Source organism: Cnephaeus nilssonii (genome assembly GCF_951640355.1).
Source record: "Cnephaeus nilssonii genome assembly, chromosome: 4".
NCBI classification, from domain to species: Eukaryota; Metazoa; Chordata; class Mammalia; order Chiroptera; family Vespertilionidae; genus Cnephaeus; species Cnephaeus nilssonii.
The window spans coordinates 50211617-50230682 of NC_137075.1; the positions used below are offsets into that span (position 1 = coordinate 50211617).

At 41.2% G+C, this 19066-nt stretch overlaps 1 protein-coding gene across 3 annotated transcripts in view; it reads left to right on the top strand.

Moving 5' to 3' along the window:
• The window catches only part of SLC12A1 (solute carrier family 12 member 1), a gene marked incomplete at both ends in the record, with an annotated part of 83747 nt that overhangs the window by 54652 nt on the left and 10029 nt on the right, over positions 1-19066 (top strand). For all 3 annotated transcript variants that reach the window (XM_079769324.1, XM_079769322.1, XM_079769323.1), the window contains 4 exons: positions 1218-1300; positions 11786-11929; positions 14647-14778; positions 15023-15134. In XM_079769324.1, coding sequence (XP_079625450.1) covers positions 1218-1300; positions 11786-11929; positions 14647-14778; positions 15023-15134 — 471 coding nt within the window. The remainder of the gene's footprint in view (positions 1-1217; positions 1301-11785; positions 11930-14646; positions 14779-15022; positions 15135-19066) is intronic.

Below are 19066 nucleotides of genomic sequence, written 5' to 3' on the forward strand. Positions count from 1 at the left end.
TTCTGTGGGACACGTTGCCTGCTTTTTATAATCTAGGACAATTAGAAACAAGATTTATCAGGAATTTACCTTGTGGCAGTTTCACTAGAATGGGTCTATTTTGTTAAGTACAGATCACCTATGGTTTTGCAACCAAAAGCAAATTAGTGTTACTTAAGTGAAAAGTTGAAGCAGACAGTAATGAAATATGAGGCTGCTGATATAAGATTCTGATTTTAAAAGCCCTCATTTGCCATATTAAAAAATGTGGATCATATTCTGTAAGCAATGAGGAAGAACTATGGAGGAGATTTAAGTGAGAGAATAATGTGGTCAAATTTAGGTTTTAAATTTCATACTCATTTTAAATGAATGGTCATACTATACTGAACATCTTTATATAATTTGAAAATTTAGGTTTACTTTGGCTATTGAAATCTTGTTTGTGTACAGTGAGTTGATCACAACCTGCCTTGTTTCTGAGGGAGGGTGACCCAATGAAAGGGTCCTGGGCTCCTGATCCAAAGAAGATTGAACATAGGAACTCCCAAGGGGAGAATTTTAAATGAACTCAAAGGACTCATTGGTTTGCCCCATATTGACGGGCAGAGTAAAAAAAATTCTACAAGAATGGAGATAAAAGAAAGCAAGGCTCTCTTTCCCTTCCAGATAATCTAATTCCTTGTAGTGAAGGCACAACAGCCAACTTCAACAGCATGGGGTTGCCATGAAAAAGCACTGCTTCAAATGGTTTGTCCAAAGTCACTGGTGAAGGTTCCTCAGAGGAACTGGAGACATTTTTAACATGGAACTTGACATCAGAAATGTTGTAGGATTCTTCCTCAATAGAGAAAGAGATTTGGCTGATAATTTCCAAGGGTCTTTGCAGTCTGAAAATTCTCTGTTCTAAATATTTCAGTGATTCTTTTGTTTGCATTAGAAAAATAATCAAATTTTTTAAAAAGTATGTTACAAGCCCTTAATCAAATTCTAGTTGATAGTATATTTGAATAAATTGATTCCAGAGTAAATGAATGAGTTACCTTTACCCAGAATGTGTTTTTTACGGGTATAAAGGGAAAACAACCTAACAGAAAACTATCAACTCTTGGTTGTATTTTAAAGTGAATTTCCTTAATTTAATTACATTAAAATCTTAGAAACAAGTTTAATATTTGTCCAAAGCTTGAGGATTAAAGAGTCATTTAAATCACTAACCACTTTGCTTCCACTTTCAGCGATGCGTTTGACTTTGAGATTGGTGTGGTCATAGTCAGAATCAGCCAAGGCTTTGACATCTCTCAGGTTCTTCAGGTACAAGGTATGTACTTTCTTTATTCAACCAACAAATATTTATTGAGCCTCTACTCCACAGCTGGCATGGAGTTCTAGGTGCTGGGGTTAGACCAGTGCACCATATGGACAAAACCCTATAACAGCAGAGCTTACATTCTTAAGCTGACCTGAGGTTTGTACACTTCTCGTGCTTTCCCCATTGCTAACACAGGTGGCCTTTGTCCCGCTAACCAGAAATATAGAGTACTCCAGGGATGTCATCAATTATTCTTCTTATCACAAAACCACAAAGCCAGCATCGCTGAAAATAAACACCTTCGGTAAATTAACCTGCCGAATTAATTTCTGCAAGATGTTTCAGAAAAAATGAAGATTGATGCTTTCCTTGGAAAACCATGTATTTTGTCTTTAAGAGTCTATGATCTAGTTTACAACTCACATGGAAATGAGCCTGAATGTATCTTGCTATGTGAATCACGAATTTAAGCCAGAGGCAAAATCGCTAATTCAGATTAGTGACTCTGCTTCTTCTATAGGACAGTGGGCCCACTTATACAGGATTTTTTTAATTGACCTGCATAGTTCAATTGACCACAGTTCACTTGACCCACGCAGTTCAAACCCACGTTGCTCAAGGATCAACTACTTGTTTAGTCTTAAAGTTTAAACATACCCTTTTGTGTATAAAATAAAGAATACATCTAAAAAGTCACTGAAGTATTAGGACAGGGTAGTAATCCATGACTTATCTCTTTAACTAGCCTTTAAAATGGAGCCCACTGAAGACATGGACACCAAAACAGGATTTTTGGGGTAGCTCTTATGTAGCAGCCATGATGTAGGTATCAGTACTGGGTACAATAAGATGAGTAAGAGTCTGTGTCCTCAATAGACTCACAGCCTAGTAATGGAAATGAGTATATGATTAGTGTGACGATGGATATATTTATAGGGTATTGTGGGAAAGAAGAGGCATCTAAGAAGAAGACTTTCTGGAAGAAATTTCCTTTGTTTTGAGACCTCATGGATGAGTAGGAGTTAACTAGGCAATGTTGGGGAAGAAAAAAAATGAGAGCGTTTGGGGACTAGCATTCCTGGCAAAGAGGAGAGCAGTAGCAAAGGTGGGAAGGCAAGGGAATGTGGAAGAAAGCATGGGCAACCAAAAGCAAATTAGTGTTACTTAAGTGAAAAGTTGAAGCAGACAATAGTGAAATATGAGGCTGCTGATATAAGATCCTGATTTTAAAAGACCTCATTTGCCATATTAAAAAAAATGTGGATCATATTCTGTAAGCAATGAGGAAGAACTATTGAGATTTAACTGAGAGAGTAATGTGGTCAAATTTAGGTTTTAAATCTCATACTCTTTCAGTTACATTGGCATGGACCTGAGTAAATGAAAACAGAGAGACAAATAAAAAAAGATTTTCATAATATACAAAGCTAGAGAGGGTGACAGCCTGAGCTAGAGTGAGGGATGGAGAAAAAGAGACAGAAGTACTTTGGAGGTACGAAGAGCAGCATTTGGGGTTGGTTGGATGTGCCGAATATGGGAGAGAGAGGAGTGGAAAAATATTCCTTGGCTGACTAAATGAATGATGGTTCTACCAATGGAAATGGGAAACACAAGAAGAAGAGTAGGTTTAATGAAGGGATGCCTGGTTCACTTTTAAAGAATCTCCTGCGGGAAATTCTACTGGAAATGTCCGATAGGCAGTTAGACAGTCCTGGACTTAAAGGAGAATTGTGAGCAGGAGATGTAGATTTAGGATATATTATGGGCCAAATTGTGTCCCCTCAGATTTCATATGTTGAAGTCCTGATCTCAGATGTAATTGTATTTGAAAATACAATCTTTAAGGAGGCAAATAAGGTAAAATAAGATCATTAGGGTGGGCCCTGATTCAATAGGACTGATGTCCTTATAGAAAGAGATTAGGACACAGACAAGCATAGAGGAAAGTGGGATGATGGCCATCTATAAGTCAGGGAGTCGTTAGAATGAAATCAATCCTACCAGCACCTTAATCTTAGACTTCTAGTCTCTAGAACTGAAAAAGTTATATTGTTTAAGTGAGTCTGTGGTATGTGTTATGGTAGCCCTACCAAACTAATAAAGTTTTTTAAAGGAGACATCATAATGAAGGTGAAACTACGACATTGGAAAATATAGCCCATGGAGGGATGAGGACACATATGTAATACTTTAATCAATAAAGAAATTTAAAAAAGAAAAGAAAATATAGCCCAAAAAGAGTATGTAATTGAGAGCCCCCAGGCACAGGAAAAAGGCCCCAAAGGAGGAGCAGGATAGGAGCTATCAGAGAGGGAAATGAACCACACGTTTGTGGTATCATGGCAGCAGAGTGTTCAAAGTGAGAAGAATCATCAGAATTGTCCAGGACACCAGAAAACACCAGAAAGATTTGTGAATAAAATGTAAGTGACACAGCAGAGATAAGCTTAGTGAGAGTAATCCCTGTAGACCAGTGTTTACAGAATCCAGTTTACAGTGGGTTGAGGAGATAATATGAGATGATGAAGCAGAGAATATGGATGTGACCAATCACTTTGAGAAATTTAGATAAGGAAAGGAATGAGATTGAGGAGGTTTACTACAGGGAGAGATACAGACCTTAGAATAGAGAGAAAGGCATGTTTTCCAACTGAAAAAATGGGCCCAAGAGAGTGGGAAAGATTGAAGGTAAAACATGGCGGGGGAGGGGGGGTGGAGGTGGCATGCAAGAATGACTCTTGGAGTAAGATCCTGGAGGAACAGGAAGAATCAGGGGAAGGGAAGGGATGGAAGAGTTGGCCTGAGACATAAGAAAAATGATTCATCTTCTAAAATTATAGTAAAAGAGGTGAGAATTGATGATGAAGTGTGTGGTTTTGTAAGAGTGCAGTCATTAGTTGAGGAGTTGAGGAGGATTGTACACAGTAGTCTCAATTCTTTTTTTGTTTTGTTTTTGAAGTTGAAGCAATTTCTCTAGTTTTCCAGTTTTTATCCAGTGACATTTGATCTCCAGAGTATAGGAGGATCAAGGTTTTGCTGGATAGGTCCAGCAGAAAAGAAAAGCTTGTGAGGGATTTGAGAGCGCTGGTGCCTGATGGGTCCAGATTCTATTTCGTTATTTCACTAATGTCACCATCATAACAGAAGGAAACAGGAGTGGATTAGGTGAATATTCTGATGCAACCATTCTGGTGTATTGTAAGGGAGGAGAAGAAAAAAGAGGAAACTAGGAATCAAGAGTTTGTATAGGGTAGAGAACCACTCACTATCTGATATATATACTCTGTGATTATATACAACGAGCTTTAAAAAAATTGAGAATAGAGTTCATCTTATGCAAAATATGTTTTTGGTACCTTCAGCCTTCCTTTTTTATGCCCCTTTCTCTTTTTATAGACCTTTTACATTTACAGACTAGATACACTAATTTCCCCTCAGTATTCATGATTAATTTATATATTCCTTCCTAGTTTAACTTAATATCATAGTAGCAACAATAGCTAACATTTTGAGTATTTACTATGTGCCATGTAGTATGTTTCATGTTCACATATATTATAACATTTATTACCCCAACTATCCTCTGTAGAAAAGTATGATCATTGACCTCATCTTACAAACTAACGAAACTGAGGTTTACCCAAGATTCACAAGGCTGGTAGTCAGTAGAGCTGAGATTCAAACTCATGCCTGTTTGAAGCACTATTCTGCCTTTCAAAAAGGAAAGCCAGAGAGGACAGTGACTTACATAATGAAAGGCAATGGTAAAATCTGAGATATTGAAATGGAACAAGGCTATTTCTTCAAAACCCAACCTATTCACCTATTTCTTCAAAACCCAACATAGGGACTGCCTGGCTATGGTAAGATAGACATGATGTTGAAGACAATTATAAAAACCTAATCTTAAGAGACCTGCTGTGTTGCTAAATTTCTATATTTACTTTAATTTTGCCTGGTTTTTGTGCTATAATGTTTTACCATCTGAACAATGAGTATACAAAATATGATTGTATTTAAATTACATATTTGCTTTATATCTTACTAGAGGCCCAGTGCACGAATTCGTGCACGGGTGGGGTCTGGCCAGCTCGGCCCCAATCGGCGGATCAGGGCCAGGCCTGTTGGGAGGAGGAGACGGTGGGAGGTTGGCTGGCCAGCCCGCCCCTATTGGGGCCTGATCAGGGCCAGGCTGGCTGTGGGGAGGGGCCACGGATGATTGGCCGGCAGGCCCCACCCCCTGTTGGGGTGGGGGGGCCGATTGGGGGTCAGCAGCTGGGGGAGGGCCTGTGGGAGGTTGGCCGGCCAGCACTACCGCTGATTGGTGTGAGGGGGAGCAATTGGGGGTGGAGCTGGCTTGGGGGAGGGGCCACGGGAGGTTGGCTGCAGTGACTGTCATAGTAACTAGTCGTTCCGGTCATTATGGCGTTATGGTTGCTGGCTTTTTATATATATAGATGTTGATCTCTTCAAGCTGAAAGATGTGATGTAGCTGAAAAAATATGGCTCCCCCCCTTCACTGCTCCATCCCCCAAAATGCACCATCAATTTAGTTCTATAAAGCAACAGGGAAGCTCATTCTGTATGTAGTATTTCTGAAAGAATCCTGGCAGTGAACTGTGTCCCCTTTTAATTTCCCAAGGGAAGTATCTGATTTATATCAACTTTGATGTTTGAAATATTTCTGCTTCTTAGTCAAGAAAGGGAAAATACAGTTGGATGCTAATAAAATAATTAGAAGTACCAATTATCTGGGGTAGACAAAAAACAACATTACACAAATACTACATGAAGAACATGCAGAAAAACAACAGCATAATGATAGAAATTAACTTTACGCCACATTTCCATGCATTGTTTTGAAGTTTATGTAATTTACAACACAACCCTCATATTAGATTTTGAATTGGAAGAAATAAGCTTGTGTTTCATTATATTATACTGTAATATAAGGCTTAATAAGAGCCTGATAAATCTTAAGTATTGCATTATGCTATGTTAATGATTATCATCATAGCTTTTCCAACACAGGCACCAAGGTGTCATCACACATTATAATTTAAAGGAAATATTAGCAATTCTGAGTGCCCATATACTGTAGTTAATAAAGCAGTGAATAGAAATCAGCTTTATAGGTAATTTGCCAGCTAATGACAATCATTTCTATACTGTGTCACAGGCTTATGTGAAGAGAATAACTTTTTGTATAAATAAGATCGATGCTCATAACACTCTCACTTGCGTACTGCAGCAACTCATCCAATACTGGAGGCTGATAGTGTCTCTTAATAAATTAATTTATTGCCCAACAACACAAAAAAACACGATATTTCATGTTGTTCACTTCCCAGGGGTATTCAGCAAGTCTGCCAACTTCAACAAAAAGCCCATATTATTCTGGTAGGAACTAAAGTGATGACATGTGATTTGCAATATATTGCGGTCAAGTGTTCCATGTAAGAGCTGCACGATTTATGACCATCTCAGAGCGCGGGGATTCTGCTGTGTCTGAGGAAGTGGCTTAGCAAAATAAAGACAGATGGCAGCGTAGTAAATAATTGCTTGATTGGAAGGTGACCACGGCAGGATTGCTTCCTGCCTTCAGTTCAACTAGACTTCACCAGGCTATGGCTCATTGATTCATGTGAGCATTTACAGCTTTGAGTTGATTGACCAAGGAAAGAAGCATAATTGAATAATTAATAAAGAAAAAGGATGCTGTGAAGTGGGAGGGATGCCATTCCTCAGGAGGTTCCCCTGTTCTCCCTTCTGTTGTGAGATAATTGACTACTCTCTCTCCTAAAACTTCAAAGGGAATTGTAATGAGTAGACTCTTGCCTGTTTCTAAAAGACATCTTAAAAAAAAAAAAAAAAGACTGAGGATGGAACAGTGGAAGCAATCTTGACAACTAAATTAGATTTCAAAATATGGTGACTCCAGTTGGTTACCACACAATCCTATATCATAAAAGCCTAATATGCTAAGTGTCCGACAGTTCGTTCCACCTTTCTACCAGTTGCTATGATGCACACTGACCATCAGGTGGCAGATGCTCTGACTGGTAGGTTAGCTTGCTGCTGGGTCTGGCCGATTGGGACTGGACGAGACAGACCAGACACGCCCTAGATGAACCCATGCACCAGGCGGTTTTGGCCCAATCCCTGCAGGCCAGGCCAAGGGACCCCACCAGTGCATGGATCTGTGCACCAGGCCTCTAGTCAATTTGTAAAGCACTTGAAAATAGAGTAACTACTATTCAAGTGAGTTGGCGTGTGCATGAATATGCAGCTCAGGATTCATTCTCTGTTTTTATTATGAGAAATGTTTGGGGCTATGTTTGAACAATTGGCTAGAAACCCACTCAACTGAGAGACCCTAAAGCCTAAGCTTTTTCATCCAACCTCAGGGATTCTCTTCATCTTGGAATGAGAGTAGGGCAGGATTTCGTCTCTCTCTCTCTCTCTCTCTCTCTCTCTCTCTCTCTCTGTCTCTCTTGTATTGTTGCTTTCCGAGATGATGGAGTATGGAGTTATCTTACATGGAAAATTAAAGTTCCCACCTAATCCACCTGTCCTACCTTCTGTCATATTCCATCAGCCCCTGTTTCCATACCTTTGTATACAGCATTCATTTCACTTCTTTCAAACACTGTCTTTTATACCTATTCCTTACACACACATTATATGCCCCCATTCCTGGCAACTATCCACTCATTTTTCTCCCTTTATAGAGAAAATACTTTCAAATGTGTTGAACTATATTAGCAGCACTGACCTGTTCTTTTTATTTCTCAGCAAACTATTCTTGGGCGCTTGTTTTGGTGGTAGGCACTAGCAGAGAGGTGTGGGCTCAACTAAGAATGCGAGAGAGGAAGTATGTGAAGTAGAAACATAGGGTCTGGAATCTGACAGACCTGGGTTCAAATCCTAGCTTGACCCTTTTTGGCTGTGTGGCCTTAGTCAAATTATTCGTCCTCTCTGTGTTTCACTTCACATTTTCAAATTGGAATAATTAGAGTACCTACCTTACAGATTTATTATTTTGCATTAAAATATATGATGGCTTCTAACTGTTTGGCATTGTACCTGGCACAAAATAAACTCTGAATAAGTGCCGGTAATAAAATATAACCTAAGCTACTCTCCAGGAGTTTGCAGTTTAGTGGGGGTAAAATACACATGTATCTTAAAACTATATTCTGTGCCCCACAGTGATAGTTACTGGAAGAAAGAAGAAAGATTGAAGCAAGAGTATTATAGAAATGTAGAGCATTATGTAAATTTCTCTGATGCGGAAATCTGTGGATGGTTTCTTTAAAAAAACTGCAGATTGGGTATTCCTTCCATAGGCAGTCAGAGCACATCATTGAAGAAGGTTGGTAAAGAACTGGAAGCAGAAGGCTTGGCTCACCAGCTGTACAACCTTGGACAAATCACTTGAACAGTCTGAACCCAAGTTTCCTTTACATTAAAGTGGGGAGACTATTACCAGCTCTGCCTGCATCCCAGTACTGGTGTTGGGATCAAATAAGATACTGTGTGGAAAGGGCTTTGTGAATCCTGAAGGTCACAAAGGGAGTCGTGATGGTGGTGGTGATCGCAGTGATGAAATGCATCATTTTCATTGTCAGCCTCGTGGACATCCCTTTATATCTATCTGCTCACTCTACCTTGGCTCACCCATCTTGTGACTAATGGTCAGCTAGCCAGCACTCCTGTTGAAAGAAATGTGTTGACAAAGTCTGCTCTTGATTCCTTACGCAAACAGAGGCAAGCCGTACAGAGCATCAAACATCACTGCTCCTTGGTGCTGAAATGAGAAAGGGAGGGAGGGCACAGAGGGGGGCCTTAGATTACCTACAAAGTGAATAATTAAGAATTAACTCTAATAAGAACTTGCAAAATCTCGGTGCCTATTCCAGGTGGCCACGTGAGCAGATTGTAGCCTTTAGAATAGACTTTGTCTCCATCATCTTCGAGAGAACTGCCAAATCTGCCTCATTCAAACCACGTCTGGTTTTGTCTCTCAGGCTGGGCGTTTGCAGTGTGCTCTGTCCGGGATGGGCTGTGCACATACCTTCAAGCAAATCGTGGGAGCAGCTCCCGGTGCACTCAGCCAGCTGACTCTGTTACAGAGGAGGATTTATCTCCTCTTCTCCTTTGTCCAAACTAGAGGACAAAGAACATGGCAACTAGTGGCTAATCACGGGGTGTGCTGGAGCCAGCCAAAAAAGGAGAGCAAAGGAACCCCTCCCCGCTGCCCCCAAAGAAACTCACAAATGTGCACCTTCCAGCTGACTGCAGAGAGCAGTTACTCTACAGCTGCCCCTGCAGCACCCCAAAAATGTACATGACAGCTGGGGTGGGGGGCTGACACCCAGGCCAGGATGCTGCCGATGTTGCTACTCTGGGCAGCCTGCCATATGTACCCGTACCGTTGGGGTCTTCTCTTTACAATTGAGGGGCTATAACTTGGGGAATTAACTTGCATTATACCATGTGCCTGAGTGTTCCGGTTCCCCTGAGGATGAAGGGTTAGGGGTTAACAAGACAATTCTGAAATAATAGTAATAAACCAAAAGCAAAAGGTCTTCCAAGTTGGAAGCATGCAGGATTTGGAATCAAGCAGACCTCTTTGTGGTTGGACCCTGTTACTTGCTGGGTGACATCATACAAGTTACTCAACCTTTCTGAACCTCGCTTTCTTCATCCACAAAATGAGAACATTCATGGTAACTATCTCAGAGTTGTTGCTGAGGAATAACATGCAGCACAGTCCCCAGCACCTAGACAGTGTGTGATAAATAGTGACTGCTAGGATAAATCCCGGGCTTTCCAAAATACTCACTTTACGTTGCATGACTAAGCCCATTTCCAGGAGTTGCATAAATACTCGGCCTAGAGAATGCCCTGGTTGCTTTGTTCTGTAAGGAGCTCCGAAGCCCCATGCCAGAACTGTTGTTTATTCTTTTTGCGGTGCTAGGGAAAGGGGAAGGTTACAATTTTCCATTTCACAGATAGAGAATCAGAGGCATAGAGAAAATCAATGACTTGCTTCATGTCACATAAAGCCAGCAGCAGAGCCATAATCGGTCATGACCTCCCCGTGCAAGGCAGCCTGTGTTCACCTTTCAAAAGTCAGGGGTAAGCAACTCCTGTCTGAGCTTTAATACCATCAGTCTAATTTCTCAGATTTTCTATAGCTGCTGGTCTTGAGAACCTTTGAAGCTTTGGGGAAATCACATGGGTGATTTGACCTTAAATCTCATGCCACTGGCAAAAGATTAATTGCTAAGACCTGGAAAGGGGCCAGACCATTCCGTGCAGCTGAATAACAGCACCGTCTAGGGATGTGCCTGTCCTGACAGATTTAGTTAGTGCATAATTGATAAATCCAGAGTTTGTATAGCTTCGCTTCCCAGATAGATAAGGCAACAGGCTCCGAGGGCTGACATTTACAGAAGCCCTACCAGTATTGCCTATCATTGAATCTCGGTTTTCTGCTCTCTGTCTCGGAACATTGCTCATTTTCTACGGCTGTGTTCTCAGCAGACAAGAAGATGAGGGGATCTGACAAGAGGGCCACCTTGCTCGCTGTGAGCGAAAAGCCCATCATTCCTTAGCACTGCCATCTGATTGCTTTTGAAGTCTTTACTTACCTGATCCAACGCAGGCTGAGGTCAGAAAATGATGCAATGCATTACATAGCAGCTAGGAATTTTTCGTCACAATCAGAATCCAAAAAAGATAAAAGGCAGCCAGCCAGTCACAACATCCAAGTTTGGATAGTGGACCTAAACCGTGGGCAGGAAATTCTGCACAGCCCGACTCTTATTCCAGACTCGAGTGTCCTGAGACCCTTTTTAGTAATTTGAGTTCAGACAGGCACAACACATCTCAGCTTTTACTTCCTTCGCTTTGGTCACCCCAGAAAGTATTTTGCTCGTCGGGAAGAACTGCTGGTGGATATTGTTCACTGTAATTTGTATTCAGAGCCCATAAAGTTTATTATAAGATTTGGTTATCTTTCTTAATTCTTACTCTCTAGTCTTATGTTTCAGTTCAGGAGGCATTATTGTGTGCCTGATCTATACCCAGTGTACTTCTGCCATTTTGTCACTTCCACTGTAAAACATCTGACGCAGTAACTCAGTCAGGAAATAAGTGGCTTTCAGTGTGTAAGATCTTACTTTCAGTGGGTCTGGCTTTTGGGTTTTTGCCAGAAGTGAGTAAAGATGGCATTAAATAGCCCTTACAAAAAAACCTAGTGACTTCACATATTATAATTAACACAGAGCTAGTTTCTGGATAGGTATTATTTTCTGAATATAATTTACTGACATACATTTCTTTTTAATAATCATTCAGGAAAAATCATATAATAATAAATGTTATTGCATATATTCCATGTTTAATATGAAGGTAGTCTAGAAGAGTGTTCCTACACACTTCCTCTCTCTGCGGTTAGTAAGAGATCGTGTCTTCTCTCACCAGATGAGCTGGAGAAATTGGAGCAGGAGAGGCTGGCTCTGGAAGCCACCATCAAAGACAATGAAAGTGAAGAAGGAGGTGGAGGCATCCGAGGCTTGTTCAAAAAAGCTGGCAAGTTGAACATTACTAAGCCAACCTCTAAGAAAGGTAAGTACTGTTACATTTATGAGAAATATTACAAGGTGACCCTTCCCCCTCCACACCCTGCAGACTTCAGTATCTGCAGGGGTGAGAAGTCAGCATCTAAGATGTTGGAGGCCTTGACTAAGAACTGAAGACATTTTTTCAAGAAGGTCGTATGGGTGAAAAGTAGAAGCTATTGTCATTTATCCATAATGCCAAGCCCTTTGTACAATCTTACTGTAAAAAACTTTCTTTCAAAATAATATTTGGTGAGGGAGCAGATTGAGTGCCATGAAACAGAAATTTCTTAGTTAAGATGAAAAAGGGTTAAGATTTACAAACCAGCACCCAACCTCACCACACACACACACACACACACACACACACACACACCTTGCAGACAATTCAGGTGTTTGAATGAGAGATCCAGCTAGAATTCCAATTTCAAAAAAAGCATCTTTGTCACAGACCAGAATTCTGGACTTGAACTTTATTGATACTAATTACCTATAGATTTTGGCTGAGTAGCGCACTTATATCTGAATATCAGGTATACATCCCAGGAACAGAGGACCAGAAAATGAGAAATCTTGCTATAAATTTCATAAACAGGTGAATTAAACATCTGATTTTTTAAATTTTATTTTTTGAAAATTGCTCTTTCCATAAACACAGCAGTTTGATGTTAATGAGGTCCACAGCGACCTCTGCTGGTAGAAAATTAGAATGTTAACATTTATTTCTGTCATGCACAAAGAATCCCATAGTTACTGAAGTCATCCACTGGTGTTTTAACTGAGATTTAGCAGGCTTCTGGATTAGGCTGACAAAATCCAGCCTTCTGAAGAGGCTATCTCCTACCCTGGAAAAGGTTTCGTTTTGTTTCCTTGTTTTCCTACTATATCCCCAGGATAAAATTTTATACCGGTATATGCCTTCAAATACTAGAGGTACCCTTGGGTACCTGAACTATTGCATGGGCTATAAATAGAGCCAAATATGTATTGTCACCCTTATATATACCCATCTTATAGGAAAATGATGTGTTTAAATATTAAGTGAGTGGTATATCGGGACTTTAAGGGTGTAAATATTAGAAAACACCTAAAATTTCAGACACAGCTCTAATGTAGGCCCCTTCTGGATGCTAACTACTATCTTCCTTTCTAAATATTTGGTTTATTCATGAGAAGAGTTACCTATCCACTGAATCTGCTCCATTCAATCGCAGAGTCTTGCAAAGCAATGGAAAATTCAAAGTCATAGCCCAATACTATTCAGGAGCCGAGAGGGAGCAGGAAAGCATTAATGTACTTATTAATAAAAGGGGACTTGTTATTATTCTGGAACCTGTTTCTGCATCACAATACTTTAGGCAAAAATGTGCTCCTCTGAAAGTCAACATGTCTCATTGTTTGGAAAAGCAAAATAATATTATGTTTTATATTCAACACCTAAAATTTCAGACACAGTTCTAATGTAGGCCCCTTCACTGCTCTGGGCTTTTGTTGGTTAACAACTCTTTGAGTTCTAGATCAAGACCAACTTTGCCTCCAGGTGCTCATACTTGAGTCCTCTGGATGCTTTGATATACATGTAAGTGGGGGCAGAATTTGGTCCATTCCGTAAATGCATTTACTTTCTCCCTCAGCAGTCCCAGGGAGATAAAAACAATATAAGATAATTGCTTCAGAATGGACAGGCCCAAAACATGAAAACAGCAAAAGACAGAACAAAGGATCTTTAGAACCTCTTAGATCAGAGAGGAAGCTGTGAGCGGCTGTCGGCTCTTCTCTAAGCACTACAGTGACACCGTCTCTTTGAAATAAGCAATAAAGTCACAACCATGAAAGACATGGAAATAAGAAATAATATATACAGTGTAACAAAGAAATCCCTGCTGGCAAAAAGAAACAAGGGTCCGATTCAACCACTGGCCTAGTTCCCTAGAACACTTTCATTGTGTCCATGTTAGATTGGAAATTGCATTAAAAAAATTTTTAAAGTATTTTATATGCACCCTTAAGTATAGCTCAAGTAAAGGAATTTTCTCTTTCCATATTTCCCGGCTTTTTCATCTCATTCACAGAAATTCAAATAGCTCAAATGGCTTCATCTTAGCTTCACAGACTCCTTGAAAAGAAAGCAGAGGAGTAAAGCAGGCTGGCATTAGGAATGAAGGATCATACAAGGTCAAGGTGCACATTATCCCTGGCTCCCTTTACAATCCGGGCATTCATGGAATTTACATCAAAACTGCACTCAAATGAATGCATAGCCTAATGAAGGAATACTTCCAGTTCACTTGCTTATTTCAGGAAAACTTGATCATCACATGTTTTACTTTCAAGTAAATCTGAAAGTATGATTAAATTGAGTTATATTTGACTTTTGGAAAAATCAAGATTTTTCTTTTCAGGTAATTTAGCGTTGTTATATGTCTAAGTAATAATTCCACTCTGAGACCAATTACTAAGGACTTGAAAATAATCCACAATGAAAATTATAATCATAAAACCGATATCAAACATTTTGAACTACTAAAGGTGATAAATATTACTGTGGGATTCGACCTTTATCTCCCCTTTTCAGAGAAAAGAGCTCACTATTTACCTATAAGCATAAAAAATAGTTAGGAATGCATGACCCTTCCTCTATTTTTCCTGAATAGATTTATTGGAACGTTATTTTGTTTCTTTCCTCAAAGGCTAATGGATACACTACTTTCTCTTTCATCACAGACAGCAGCATTAACACCATCCAGTCCATGCACGTGGGGGAGTTCAACCAGAAGCTGGTGGAAGCCAGCACCCAATTTAAGAAGAAGCAAGGAAAGGGCACAATTGATGTTTGGTGGCTGTTTGATGATGGAGGTAAAATTTTCTGGAATGTACACTAGGGAGCAGAATTTCTGTGTTGATAAATTTAACAAACAACATGGGGAGGTATCTGAAAAAGATACCAGTTAAAGAATAACATTTCAGTGTTCTCCTAAGACTTTAAATGATTTAGGAGCTGTGGGTGTGGGAATGAAAAAAGAGGGAAAGCTGTAGTTTCCTTTCAGCTGGATATACTCATCTTTTCTGTCATAATTTACTGTGTTGGTTTTTTTTTCAGGGCTAACACTCCTTATCCCCTATATCTTGACTCTCAGAAAAAAATGGAAAGACTGTAAATTAAGAATCTATGTCGGAGGAAAGGTTAACCGCATTGAAGAAGAAAAACTTGCGTAAGTAACTTATCACTCGTGTGTTAGAACATTTTGGATGCTTGTTGTTCCAATACTTTAATTTATAAGAAGTGTACATGTCTTTTGAGGTACAACAATATAATGACAAAGCCTCCATGATAGGCCTCATGGTAACTTGGTTTTCTGGCCAATAAATTATCTGTGCAAGTTTTCCAATCACTGTCTTCAAGTCCATTTACCCCCTGCCACAAGTGCTTTCAAAAAGGAGCCTCATCTCAGGTCTTGAATGACAGTGTCATTATCTATACTAACAAAAGGATAATATGCTAATTAGACTGAATAGACCGGACGTCTTCTGGATGTCCTTCCGGACAAAACCACTGCAGCAGCTGCGAGGGCCCAGGGCAAGGCAGCCATGGCAGCTGGCAGTGGTAGCAACAGCGGGGTGATGGGAGCGGCACCTTCCCCTGATGGGTCTGGTCGCCTCCCGCAGAGGTGGGCCTAAGCCGTCAGTAGGACATCCCCTGAAGGGCTCCCGGACTGTGAGAGGGGGCAGGCTGGGCTGAGGGACCCCCTCTGGTGCATGAATTTTCATGCACTGGGCCTCTAGTCTTATATAATGTTCACTGTGTTCTGACTAGTAAGTGAACCCCAGAAATGAAGCACCTGGAGGAATTTGTGTCCAATAGCTTCTTCTGAGAGACTTGAACTTGTCCATTCCCAGCAGTCACTCTAGCACAGCTCACTTCAAAGATAACTGAGAGACAGCACCTGGTCCTCCTCCCAGCCCTGCAACCTCTGAGCTGCAGCACTTGGCCACAGTCACTATATTCATATCTGGATCTCATTTGTAGTTTGAAAGAGTTAGTATTAGTCTGTATCTTTACTCATTTACTCGTGAAGTGCTGATGGGTAGTTGTGAGGATAGCAAGCGTGTGGAGAATGTGGTGTGACCGAAGGTCTCTGGAGGAAACCTGAGGCAGGACCTTCAGCAACCCTCAGTCCCTTGGGGCATGTCCAAATCCCGAGCCCTCCCTGGAACCTACTTCCAGAAATCACAAAATCATGATGGGCTCTTACTCAGTGATGTTTTTATATTTTCTTCCCCTTCTTAGGAGGTTTGTGTATTTAATTTCTCTTAAAGAGGGCCGTAATAAACTGGAAACAAATATGATGTCTATAACAATTATATTTTCTTAATGCCTCCAGTGTCTTATTGGGACAACTGATAAAAGTTGAAACTGGTTAGTGAGTTAGATGATAGTATGTTATCAATGTTAAATTTCCTGATTTCAAAAATTGTACTATCTATAAGAGGATGTCTTTGGTAGGTATGTGAGCAGGTAGATAGAAAGCAAGAAAGCAAGAAAAAGAAAGAAAGAAAGAAAGAAAGAAAGAAAGAAAGAAAGAAAGAAAGAAAGAAAGAAAGAAAGAAAGAAGGAAGGAAGGAAGGAAGGAAGGAAGGAAGGAAGGAAGGAAGGGAGGAAGGAAGGAAGGAAAGAAGGAGAAAGAGAGGAAGGAAGGAAGAGAGGAAGAAAGAGAGAAAGGTGTAGATATAGGCACAAATAAAGAGAGAAAAGGAGAATAATAAATCAAATGGGGCAGATCATAAACAATTAATGACTCTGGGATTTCTTAACACTATCCCTGCAATTTTTCTATAACTTCAAAATTATATAAAAATGTTCACTTGCCAGGGGCTAAAACCTCTAATATATAAAAATATATTGTCAACTGATGGTTGTTGGCTTCAATTCAATGCCAATAGGAATCCCAAATTTGGGGTGCGGAGAATAAGGAAACTTGATTCAGTGCAAACAGCTCATTCATGATACAGCACAACTGCCAGGAACAGCACGGCTATGGAACAGCTCAATAGTGTTACAGCTTGACTCTGAAGCAGCACAGCTGTGGAACAGCATGGTTGTGAGATGGCCGTGGGGTGAGGTGGCCCTGGGGCGAGGAGGCTGTGCTCTGCTCCAGACTGCTCCACCTGCACCTGTGCTGACCTGTTCTATGCCAGTCTGCTCTTCCTGCTGTGCTTTGCCCTGCTCCAGTGAGACTTGGGTGTTTCAGCTCTAGCTGGGAAAAGGTACTCTCTGTCTTTGGTAGATAGGGACAGTACACTCTCCAAGCCAGAGAGGAGAGGACTTTTATACTAGTAGAGAGAAGAGAAGTTCCCTCCCCTGGCCCCTGACTGGTCTTTCCTCCTGCAAATGAGTACTCCAAATCCTCGTAGTTTGATTGGTCCAAAAAGCACAGCCTTGATTGGTCGGAATGGAGCTGCTCTAATAGGTCAGTGAAGATGCTATAGCTATGCAGCTCTGATTGGACTGAGAAAGCTTCAGTCCTAGAGAACCAAGATGGAGGCATAGGTAAACACCTAAACTTGCTGCCTCTCACAACCACATCAAAATTACAACTAAAAGGCAGAACAACTACCACCCAGAACTGCGGGAAAGCTGGCTGAGTGGAAGTTGCACAACTAAGAGGTGAAGAAAGCACAGTGAGACTGGTAAGAGGTGCAGAGGCACGGAAAGTGCTGGCACCTGGATGTGCTGCTCTTTTAACCGGGAGGGAGATACAAGCTCCCGCTTGCTCTGAACTCCAGTTCCGGGTGAGACTCTGGGGGACCCAGGCACATACGGGGAGAAACTGGACTGTCTGGCATCGGGACAGGAACGCGAGGGTGGCTTTCTCTCAGAAGTGCTCACAGTGATCATTGTTCCTGCACGGGGGTGTGGGATGCAGAGACCCGGGGACCTCTCCAGTGCAGGGCTGACTGGCAGCCATTGCTGTTTGCTCTGCCCTGGTGATTCCCTGAGACCCCACCCCACCCAATTTACAACCCCAACCAAGCTGTGCACGTTGGCTTTTGCATATGAATAGCCTATCCTTTCTCCGCCTAAAACCTGTCAAACTGCAGCTGGGTCAGAGAGCCCCAGAGCTTCCAAAAGAAGGCCCAAAACCCAGCAGCAGCAGCCTGCCTTGCTTCACAGCTGGGCCTCATCTGGGCACTTCCAAACCCCATACAAAGAGGAGGAATCTGCAGATCTCTCTGTAACTCCTGCTGGGTGGCCCCAGACAGTGGCTGACCTTGCACATCCTTGGAGATCCAAGAGCCAGTGTACCCAGTGGTCAGAGTGAGACCATACCGGATTATAACTCTTCAGATCCATAAGAGACACACTCAAGGGGCAGACTCATTGAGCACCAAAGCCCCACTGAAGCAAGTCCTGCCCCATAAGGTGTCTCCTGCGCAACAGATCTTCCAGTGTAGACACAGCTGGTCCTCACAGCCAATTGGCGTGGAGGTCAATTCCTCCCAGTGATACCAACAGCAATCAAGGGTTAACTACAACAAGACTGTGCAAACAGCCCACAAAGGGGTGCACCAAGAGCGTCCACCTCAGGTGACTGGGGAGGCTGAGCCACTGGGCCCTATAGGACACCAACCACACAAGGCCACTCTATCAACTCAAGGAGACTTAGTAGCTACCCAGTAAATAGAAACAAACACAGGGAAGCAACCAAAATGTGGAGACAAAGAAACAAGTCACAAATGAAAGAAATGGAGGAAAGCAAAATATTGAATATAGAGTTCAAAACCTGATTATAAGGTTACTCAAGAATCTTCTAGAAACCTCTGAGAAATTTAGTGAGACCCTCAAGGATATGAAAAAGGACCAATCAGAAATTAAGCATACACTGACTGAAATAAAGAATAATATACAGAGATTCAACAGCAGACTATAGGATCCCAAGAATCAAGTCAAAGATTTGAAATATGAGGAAGCAAAAAACACCCAACCGGAAAAGCAAAAAGAATCCAAAAATATGAAGATAGTGTAAGGAGCCTCTGGGACAACTTCAAGCGTACCAACATCCGAATTATGGGGTGCCAGAAGAAGAGAGAGAGCAAGATACTGAAAACCTATTTGAAGAAATAATGACAGAAAACTTCCCCTACC